Here is an 11,349-nt window from a genome sequence, read left to right as displayed (position 1 = left end):
ACACCAGTGGGCGGATTAAGGCTCACTGGTGCCCTAAGCACTGGCAAATCTTGATGACCCCCTCCTTTGTACATACTGTACAAATCATCTTTTATACAGTTTTTTTTTTCAACTTTGTGGTGCCCTCTTTGGGCTTGATGCCCTTAACACGTGCTTAGTCTGCTTAACGGTTAACACACCACTGGATGACACACTGAAGCAGCCACGCGGTTGGCTCAAGTCGGGCCCATAGACATTTCTTTCGTCACCTCAGAGAGGATAAAACGGCGCGTCACGCGACGCAGCCCCAGTTCTTCTCCTTTCCAAGGGTTTTATAAACGAAGAAGTGAGGAAACCGCTTATTAAATTGGGTGGAACAGTGACAACCGTAAAAGGCAGAAACTAAGCCATCCAACTCCCACGGGCAGTTCCTTCCGCTGTCTTCCGGCGGGATGGCTTTTTCCCCCTCCAAGTTGCAACTTCGGAATACAGACGGGGGTCGGCCAACACACACAGCTGCCTCAGTTAGTCAGCGGAGCGCCATCCCTCAGCCCAGCTTTCTTCCCGCCTCCCACCCCGCTCAGCCTCAAAAATTCCTCACCTCCCGCCCGCCGAATTAGCTTCAACAGGGCGCATGCGCTCTGCTACTCCTAACGGTACCGAAGGGGGTGAGGAAAGGGGCGTCGGCTTTGACCTCTCTCGGGAAGCTAGATGGGCGGGGACTGGCCAGGCCCCACCCCCTCGTTCGCTACCGCCTTTTTTCCCCTCGCGCCGGCGGCGGCAGTCGAGGCATTCTGGTGGCGGCCGCTGCTGCTGGAAAGAGCGAGCCCGGGCGGGCGGGCGCGTGTGGGGGTGGGCTGGTGGGAAAATGGCGGTCGTGGCAGCTTGGTTCTGGAACGAGCGCTTCTGGCTTCCGGGCAACGTGACTTGGGCCGATTTGGAGCAAGAGACCTCCGAGGGATACCGCGCCGGTCACCTTCTAGCGGCGATCCCGCTCGCCGCTGGCCTTTTGGTCCTAAGGCACTTCTTCGAGAGGTAACGACAAGCGGGGAGGTGGTGGCCGGCGGCTCCTCAGAGGACGCAAGGGGAGGAGGAGCAGGGGCGGCCGCCCCGCCCCGCCCCGCGCGGTGTTGACGGTTTGGGTCGGGGGGCGACGCTTCCGCCCGACAGACCGGTCCTCCCGGATCCGGTTATGGGGTGGCGGGGCGGCGGCGGCTGACTATTGACTTCCTCCTCTTGAGCTGTCAGAGGCTCCAGGCGAGGCTGGGTTTTCCCCCCCCCCCTTCCTTCCTTCCTTCCTTCCTTCCCGGGGTTGCGGAGAGTCGTCCGTCCTCCTGGCCTGTCAAGAGATTGTCGGGTCTGCGGTTAGCAAAGCACCTCGGCGAGTCTTCCGAATGACTAGCTTCCCTAATGGTTTCGATGAGACGTCCGTAAACCGCGGTCGTGCTACCGGATTCCCTTCTGAGGGTGTCAGTCCGAGTGCTCAGCCCGGTCTGCAAATATGAAGCTGGCTTCGTTTTGCTTAGTTTCGATATCTCAAAGGAAGGCAAGGGTGGGAGTAGGGGTGAAGGTTCGCATCTAGCTGGCATCTTTTATCTTACCCTGCACCAATCCTGGAGGGTGAAGATGGGCTGAGAGAAAGAGGGCTTGGAGATGACCTTAGGCCAGTGGGTCCCAACCTTATTTTGGCCATGCTCCATCTAAGCATCTCTAAAATCCTGACAAACCCCCCCCCCCATATAATTCTTACTTTACTCAAAAAGTGAACTCTACTCAGCTGAGGAAGCCTAAAAAGCCATTAACTTGGTTTAAACAAAGTTCAACTTGACCCCATTAAAAATCAAATTGCCCCCCTATGGGGTGGTGGACCCACTGCCTTAGACCTTCATGGGGGGAGTTGGAATTTGAACTCGAGTGCCCCCCCCCCCGTCGTACTTTGCAACTGAATCTGCCTGTAAGACGTCTGTAGACTTCTTGCTGTTTGTCTCAACATTCATTATTGATGAAGGTGAAGTCAGTTTTCTTTTAAAAATAGTTTTATATACTTTGCAGACCAGAAGATGTGTTTTCTTGCTTTCTTCATTGAACCTATCAGTGTTTTAAGGTTAGATATGTGCTGAAAAATCAGGGTGGAAAGGAAATGATTAAACAGGATAGATATATAAAACAGGAATGTAAAAATGGTGGGGAAGAGAGAGGGAGTGCTCTAATTTATGAAATGATTTGTTAAAGCCCAAGTTTAACTAAAACTGTGCAGGCCATAGATATATTTTGGTGAGTGCATTTGATGCACTGTTTTTGGTTAAGCATTCTAGTAATTAAATCCTCAAGATACGGTGAGTGCTGTTCTGGGCCAAGACAGTCGTGGGCCTTAATGACCCACTTTGTGTCTGCTAAGAAGCAATGAAGAGATCACAATTGAACTCATTTCTTTTCTTCTTCTCAGTCTGAATGTTTGCTTTATGAGATCTGAGACACTGCCGTATCTTTATGTTCTTTCCTGTATTAGATTTTTTTGATGTAGGAATTATTTTTTGTTGAAAATGCCGTTCCCGAAATACGCCTGGAATAAAATGTGTTCATAACTATTTGAAATAGTGATTTACATGAGAACATTTATTGGCACAGAGTGATCTGCTATAATGATTCATAAACAATGGCTATAAGTGGACTGTTAATTGTAGTTTAAATTGGATTGGCAATCCCTTCATGTTCTAGTCTGGGACTGAACATGCATTTTTCTCATGTAAAGTATTTGTGTTTTATGTTATTTTTATTAGTGCAAATCAAGCTGCACTTTTAGAAATTGAGTAATAAATATATAGGCACTCCTCGACTTACAATGTTTAGTGACCCTTCAAAGTTACAATGGCACTGAAAAAAATAACATGACCGCTTTGCACACTACTGTTGCAGCATCCTCATGGTCATGTGATTAAAGTTTAGACACTTGGCAACTGACTTGTATTTATGATGGTTTCAGTATCCCAGGTGATCACCTTTTACGACCTTCTGACAAGGAAAGTCAATGGGGAAGCCAGATTCACTTAACCATGTTACTAACTTAACTACTGCAGTGATTCATTGAACAACTGCAGCAAGAAAGGTCACAAAATGGGGAAAACTTATTTTACAAATGTTTCACTTTGTGGTCATAAGTCAAGGACTACCCGTATTGTAATAACACTTTCATAATACAACTGTTTCAGCAAATCATAAATAAAAAAATTGTCTTATTTTTATTCATATCAAAAATTTAATATGTATATATTGAAAATTGGCATGCCAGGAGAAAGCTTAGAATTCTATTTTGTAGTTTTCTGTTTCCAATGATTTTTTTCCCATTCATAAGAATGATCTATGGTCATGATGGCGAACCTATGGCACGTGTGCCACAGGTGGCATGCGGAGCCATATGGGAGGGTACGCAAGGCATTGGCCTGTCAGCTCCGCTGATTACTGCCATGATTTTCTGCCATTTTTCGCCCTCAGAAGGCCTCCCTGAAGCCTCTGGAGGGTGAAAAACAGCTCAACACGCAAACCGGAAGCTGGAAAATGGGCCGTTTCTGTCCTCTGGAGGGCCTACTGGGGGGGGGGGGGGCTCCCCAGGCTCCTAGAAAGCCTCTGGAGCCTGGGTAAGGCAAAAAACAGATCCACCATGCCATTGCATGGCAAGAGCAGGGGGGGGGGGATGTCACGCAAGCATGCACGGGGGAGAGTGCATAGAATTATGGGTGTGGGCACATGCGCGCATGCCCCCCGCTCCCCTTGCTTTTGGCACGCCATGGCAAAAAGGTTAGCCATCACTGATCTATGGCATGAATGGCAACTCCCAGTAATCCTAGCCACATCATGGCAAATAATGACTCCTAGGAGTTGTAGTTTAGCAACATCCAAAGGGCTATAGAGATTCCTCTCTGATGCACACACACTGAGGAATACTAAAATTTTTGAAGCCAGTTTTCTTTTGAAAAGTACATTTATTACTAAATTTTATAGTTATTTGTATCCAGCTTCATTTTTCAAATATGAACATCTATTTATCCTGAAACTAATTTCAATACATTTTAGGAAAGGCTTTTATCAGGTAACAACATAAAACGGAGATAGTATACTTAAATCAACTAATACCTAACAACTTTGCTGAGCTGTATTGTTTCCTTCCATTGTTTTCGGTCATCAGACTGAAATCTTGGGAAAGTAACTTCAACACTTTGGTTGGAATACAAGGGTCTGGAAACATGTAGTGAATGGTGTTGGTGTACAGTAGGTTCAGTATTTTCTTTCTTTGTTTTTAGCTTATGATTTGAATTTCTTCTCACTATTTCTTATTATACTTTTTTTGCATTTACATAGTGTTGCTTATATTGAAAGGGAATAATATGAAATTGTTATGAAACTTCAATTTTTGAGGTTTTACTTATCTGCTGGTGAGTTAACTCAGAGTGACAAAAGATCTTCCCCCCATCCCCCTCTTAGGACAATGGAGATTTTGTTATTTTATTATGACACATACTCAATATTTTTGGTGTGGGAAAAATATTTTCTAAAACTGCAGGAAGATCCCTTAATGCACAAACATAATTATAAATGTAGGGGAATGCTACAAAACTTGCAGTTCTTTTATTCTTCATGTCCCATGACCTCCTCTTGCTTCTTGGAATTATTTTCCCCTAAGTTTCTTTCCTGCTTGGGAAAGAGTATTTCTTATTTATTTACATTTTTAAATGTATTGTTGTATTGTATTTGTTGTTGTTTTAAGTTTAATGATTAGATTGTTATCCTGCCTTTTTATAGTTAACTCAGATGGCAGACATCTAATACTTCTGCCTCCTATTTTCCTGACAAAAACTCTGTGAGATGGACTGGGCTGAGAGAGAGGGGGGAGGGAGAGGGGGGGGAGAGAGACTGTCACCCAACTGGCTTTCATGCCTAAGGCAGGCATAGAAATTGGCTTTCTGGTTTCTAGGTCACTACTTTAGCCAGTGCGCCAAACTGCTTCTTGTTTTTATTTACAGCTAATTGGAAGTTCTCTATTGAGATAGAATATTATGTCTTTACTAAAATCTGTTTGGTGGAAAGTGTTAATATTTCTTTTCTATTTCCATTTTGTTTAAACAGAAGAAAAAAACAGCAAATATTTACCTCATTAAATTAGATCTTATCCACTAAGGAAGAATACAAAATGTTAATTGTTCTTAACTTATTATGGAGAACAGGGAGGTGATGCATTTTCCAACTGGGAGCAAAACACTACATCTGCATGTTGACCTTAAATTCCTTAGGAAATTAGAAAACCTTCATTTCTGTGGGGCAGTTAATACAGATTGGTATTTTCATAAGCAACTGTGCTGATCATGATTCACTATTGGTGCCATGAAGTGTATTGCTATTATAGTATGGGCTTTAAAAAAAGTTCAGTTAAGGTATTCAATTATTGATCAGCCTTCAGTTTAGCCTATAATGTTAAAAGTTTAAATTTGATTGTTAAAAAATCATTTTTTGTCTCAGCTACTGACTTTCACAGTTTTAATTCAACTTCGGTGGACCTCGCATTTAATTTAAAAAATTAAAGAGATTCCTAAGAGGATGTGTGGAAGTGCACTAAAGTGCCTATCGTCCCTGTCATATTGTATTTTTTTTTCATTTTGCTCATTTGAATTTGTAATTTTTGTTGACAAATAATAAAGATCAAAATAAAGCACTCACACACACACTAACTTAATGCACCCATTACAGGTAGTCCTTGACTTACAATGGTTTGTTTAATGACCATTCAAAGTTACAACAGCGTTGAAAAAGTGACTTATGACTGTTTTTTACACTTACAACTATTGTGGCATTTCATGGACATGTGATTAAAATTCAGATGCTTGAGAGTTGCAAGTCACATGTCCCAGGATCACATGTCCCAGGGTCATGTTATCACCTTTTGCAACCTTTGGGCAAGCAGTCAAGATTTGGAGAAGCCAGATTCACTTAACAACTGTGTTACTAACTTAACAGCTGCAATGATTCATTTAATAACTGTGGCAAGAAGGATTCCAAAATGGGGAAAATTCACTTAGCAAATGTCTCACTTAGCAACAGAAATTTGGGGCTCGACTATTGTCATAAATCAAGGATTACCTGAAATAGCTTTTTAAAAATCCCAAACTGCAAGACATGCCAAGATTTATACCAGCTGCCAAAAAGAAAAGAAAGCAAATGCCATGAAAGCCTCTTCAAGGGAAAAAAGTCTGAAGACAGAACATTATTTAAAAGGGCCTGATTCCTGTCTCTGATTGGTCTCTCTCTTTCTTTTATCTTCTCCTCCCACACATTCACACAAAGAAAAAAATGCCCTTGAGAGAATCCCTGCCTTGGAAAATACACCGAATATTCATTTAGTCTTTTTGATAACATACCATCTCAGAATAAGATGCATTTGAAGTAGTTCCTCAGAGTGGGAATCTCATTTGTAGAACATGTTCTTAGACCTTTACATATCAGAACCAGCATTTTAACCTCTCTTGATTCGTAAGTATACACATAGAATAAATGAATAAATCTCAGAAACGTACTGCAAACTGTTTGGAACCCCATGATAATAGCTGTTTTAAATGTAATGACAAATTCAGTGCAAGTCCCAGTTGCCAGATAATTGTCAAAGACACAGAACCTTTATAGTTTAATAGAAGAAACCTGCTGCAGTGGTCTCTGTGGCATATTTCTGCTGTATATGTTGTTGTAGTTAGCAATAACTGATGTTGTTAAACTCATTGTGAAAATTACTCAGTCTTGCTAAGGATTCTGAGAAATAACAGTTACGATTTTCTCTTGACTGATTGTAGAAGGCTTTATGAGGCTAGGTACTATACATACACTATGTATAAATGTTAATTTATAGGTTGTGAGTGATATAACTTATTTGTTTCCATTCTTAAAGGAGAGTTAAAGGTGGTAATTTGTCTGGACTTCCTACTAGAAGCTTCAGATCTAGGGTTGTATAATTTTTAACATTATATAGTGATCATCACTACTGACCATTAGGAGGCATTAGATAACAGATTTTGGGGTGGTTTTTTTTTGTAACTTGTGAGGCATAAGAAGCCCTCATTTAAAAAGAAGAAAAAATTGGGTTGTACATACAATGCATATAACACCTAATCAGGGCTGCTTAGGCCTCTTTACAAGATCTAACATGAATGAAACTGCCCATCTAGTCTGTCCCAGTGGTGAATATTTATACTGCTGTAATACAAAATACGTATCTATTTAATTTCCCAGATACTTCTATGAACGTTTTTCTCTCTTGGGTCTGGAAGAAATATGCAGTATATTTGTATTTTTTTAAAAAATCTTTCAAATACATGTAATTTTGCTGAAGAAATTTGCTCAACCTTAAAAATAATGTGTGGTCATATCATTAAATACAGTGTGTCGTCATACTGAAGTGAATATAAGCAATAGCTGAAATTACAAATTTTTGATAAAGCATTTCTCTCGTTGACAATATATTGTTACATTAAGGCAGTGTTTCTCAACCTTGGCGACTAAGTCCTGTGGACTTCAACTCCCACAATTCCCCAGCCAGCTATGCTGGCTGGGGGATTCTGGGAGTTGAGGTCCACAGGACTTAAAGTCGCCAAGGTTGAGAAACACTGCATTAAGGCATATGTGCTTTTAATAAGAGACCCTAATAGGAGATTCTATTTATGTACACTGAGAGCATATACATCAAAGACAAATTCCTTGTGTGTCCACTTACACTTCGCCAATAAATAATTCTATTCTATTTTATTCTTATTAGCAGTGCATACATTGGCTACATTTGGCTGTGGAAAATAAATACACACATGTACAGATGAGGCATGGCAACTGGACTTCTTTTCTTGTTGGTTCAAAAAGTTTCGCTGCTTATTTAAGTAGCTTGTTCAATTTTAGATAAGCAGCAAAACCCTTTACACCCACAATAAGTGCAATTGCCATTACTCAACTTCCAGACAACTCTATCTGGAACTTCATTAGCACACATACAGATACTTCTTCAGCAGTGACAGCTTGAAACAGCTTTTGTAGTGGCCATGGGACCCTTATAAAACATGCTGCAGTCCATTATTTTACAGGTCGATAGAGAAAATCCAAAGTCTAGGCTTGCTGATAGAACTTTGTATGATTAGAGTTCAATGAGTAAATATTTCTGATTCCCTGTGGTAAACCTCAACATAAAGTGACTTTACAGATGGGATGAAAACTAAGGAGTTTATTTTCAGGACAACAAGCTCAATTGTGATACTAAAAATCAGTATTTTCATATACATACATACATACATACATACATACATACATACATACATACATACATACATCACTCTGATTAAAAAAGATTACTAAACCAGATCTGTCCAACTATAGTTGGATGCTGGTCTGTATTGCATGAAGATTGTCTCAGTAACTATTTCTTTGAGTTCTTGTAAGGTTATGATTGTGTTGTGTAATATCAAACCATCTTACTTCCTGTCAGCCATTTTCCTGAATACTTTCATTTTTTCTAACCATGCTTAAGACTCTTAAGACTTTTGCTTTCACATTATATAGCCCAAACTTATAAGCTTTACTGTTGTATTTCTCTTTCACCACAATAAAAAGGAATACTTCTTTCTCCCTAGTGGTGGAGGCAGCATCCAGGCTGGGTTAAGCTTCATCCAATCATATTGAGGACTGAGTCTGGTAACATCTTTAAGCTCCGCCCCTGTTGCTAAGTAGACCCAGCTTTCGACTCAGTCCTTCAAAGAGGACGACTGCGTCATCGCTTCTCTCCGATCTGATAACTAGCCTTTGATCGTTATATATGTGGATTGTGAGTAATTGTGTATTGAAATAAGCAGAGGCACAGAGGCCCATGGCACTAAGGTCCTCAGGGATCAAGCCTTTGGTGGGTCGGAGCTTCCAAGCCACTTCAGGGCTCAAGCACTGATAGTGCCTGAGGCAGCCATTCTATCTGAAGGAGCTCGCAATCGGCCCACCTGCGCCCTCTCGATCGCCCTTGCCTGGAAAGCGTTCCTGGCTACGATCGCCCCTGGGCTGCCCTTCCTCCTCATGCAGGTTTATTAGTTGCTGGGAAACACTCCGCCGCTCCTGCTAAGCAGTTGAGCGGCGAACCGCAGCAGTTCCCTCACAAAAAGGAAAAAAGTTTTTAAAAGGACTTCGGACAGCTGCGGAGCAACCCAGAGGGGAGCGCAGAAGATTTCTAGCCTGCTCAGCACAGCGGCGCGCGAGAGAGGCCAGTAATACCTCCCATAGCCAAATTTCAGAAGCGAGCTGAGCGGCCGTTGGAAAAGGGCGCAAATCGCCATTTTAAACTGCTGTCAAAAGAAAAATTCCAAAATGGCGGCCGCCATTGATTCTGAGGCTTCTGCAATGCTAGAGAGACCTGGGCAGATGCAGGATACTCAGGCAGATGATGTGGCCTTGGCACCTCAGGCTTCCCATCAGCCTTCCACTTCTGGGGGCAGGGGTTCTAGCTTCTCCAAAAAGAAACCTGGAAAAGTTGCATCAAAAACAAAGAAACCAAAAAAAGCCTCTAGCTCACATTATGAGCAGCAGAAAGAAAAGACACTGGAGCGTATTCAAAAGAAGGCAGCCAGCAAAAGGCTCCTTCTCCTCAGGCAGCAGATAAGCCTCAACAGGCACGGGGTCAGTTGTCCTTGCTGATGTCTCCTGGTGACAGGCTTCATAGGGAGGCTCCTATTAACCCTATTTTCCCCATTGATGTCTCAAACATATGGGGGACTTCTCAGGAACCTCTGGTTTCTATGCCTGACAGGAGTGTTATGCTACCACCTACGGTCCAGAGATTGGACTCTCTCCCTTCCACCTCTGTGACACCACACCTGGGCCTGACACCTCCAGTGCTCCTACCAAATTTTCAGGAGTTAATTGCCAGCACCATCTCACAGGGCATCACAGCAGGCATACAGCAGAGGGAGGCCCTTTCCCAGAGACAGGTTCCTGCTACAGCCCTCCCAATACCAACACCACCCACAGTGGCTACAACCACTAACCTGGTGGCTTCTGACCAGGAGGATCAAGAGCTAACCTCTGAATCAGAGGAAGGTGAGCTCAAAGAGGCTGAGCTCTCTGAAGATGAAGGAAGGGAGACTGACCAAAAGACCTCTTCAGGACTCTTCCCTCCAGCTCTCTTTTCCTCCCTGCTGTACAAGGCTAAGGTTGCCTCTAAAATTGGGCCTCAGCAGGCAACGCCACTCCCCGGCCAGCTGCTGTTAGTGCGGAATCCTTATACGCTGAACAAACTCTACCAGCAGAGACAATTCCTATGCCTAAGGTTTTCATTGATTTAATCCAGAGGCAGTGGGCTGCTCCCACCTCGTCCAGGTCCTTCAGCTTCAGATAAGAAGTTCTTTAATGTCGCTAACGACTTGGCGCAATTTCTCTCTGTTCCCTCGATTGATGCCCCAGTGATCGCCCTCTACACTCCAGCTCATATGCCAGGGGCTTCAGAGGATGTCCTCAAGCCAGAGGAGAAAAGGGCTGATCTTACCCTACAAAGAGGGCACCAGGCTGTGGCTTGGGCGGTCAAGGCCACCACAACAGCCTTGTTCTTCACCTGGCCTTGTCTTCTTTGGCTGCAAGAACTGCAACAGCGAGTCCCTATTTCTGACAGGGCTCACCAGGACATTGCGAAACTAGTGGCAGCTGTCCAGTTCACTTCGGATGCAAATTTGTCTTCCACCAGATTCGCCGCCAGAGCCATGGCCTCTTCGGTGGCATCCTGGAGGCTTCTGTGGCTTCGCCAATGACAGGCTGACGCACGCCACAAGTGGAAGTTGGCCTCCGCTCCCTTCAAGGGCGGTTCTCTCTTTGGGGATGTCTTGGACCCGTTCCTGGTGGAGAATAAAGAGAAGCGGAAGGTTCTCCCCTTAGCTCCTAAGAAGGGCTTCAACCGCCAAACGCCTTACCCCAGGCGTTCGTCCTTTTGAGGCCCTGACCTGGGTTCATCCTTTCGGAACCAGGACTATGGTTCCTCCTTTCGGGGGGCGGATTATGGGGGCCAGGGCTTTAGGCGGCAGGGAGGCTATTCTTCCAGGCAGAGGTCTCAACCTGACCGCTTTCAGCGGGGAAAGTCCTCCAAACGTCCCTTTCGAGGAGGGGGGGCGTTATTACCGAAGAACCTAGCACCTCTGGGGCCAGTTATCCCATTGGAGGTAGGCTAGCCAGGTTTGCTGATGTTTGGGATGCTACCACCTCCGATGTTTGGGTTAGGTCCACTGTTAGGCAAGGTCTTGCCCTTGAGTTCTTGTCCATCCCCCCTAGCTTCTTCAGGGCCTGCCCGGTTTCCTCTAATCCGGCTCGTGGGCACCTCATGCT

At 43.9% G+C, this 11,349-nt stretch overlaps 1 protein-coding gene across 1 annotated transcript in view; it reads left to right on the top strand.

Moving 5' to 3' along the window:
- The first annotated feature begins 748 nt into the window (after positions 1-748).
- The window catches only part of CERS5 (ceramide synthase 5), a 48,326-nt gene continuing 37,725 nt past the window's right edge, over positions 749-11,349 (top strand). Inside the window, exon 1 of the mRNA XM_081944143.1 lies at positions 749-1,014. Within this exon, the coding sequence (XP_081800269.1) occupies positions 848-1,014 (167 nt within the window). The 5' untranslated portion in view covers positions 749-847. The remainder of the gene's footprint in view (positions 1,015-11,349) is intronic.

The sequence above is a fragment of the Natrix helvetica genome (assembly GCF_964273705.1).
Source record: "Natrix helvetica genome assembly, chromosome: 1".
Lineage (NCBI taxonomy): Eukaryota > Metazoa > Chordata > Lepidosauria > Squamata > Natricidae > Natrix > Natrix helvetica.
Note: the sequence above shows the minus strand (reverse complement) of the source record. Positions and strands in the feature narration are given on the sequence as shown.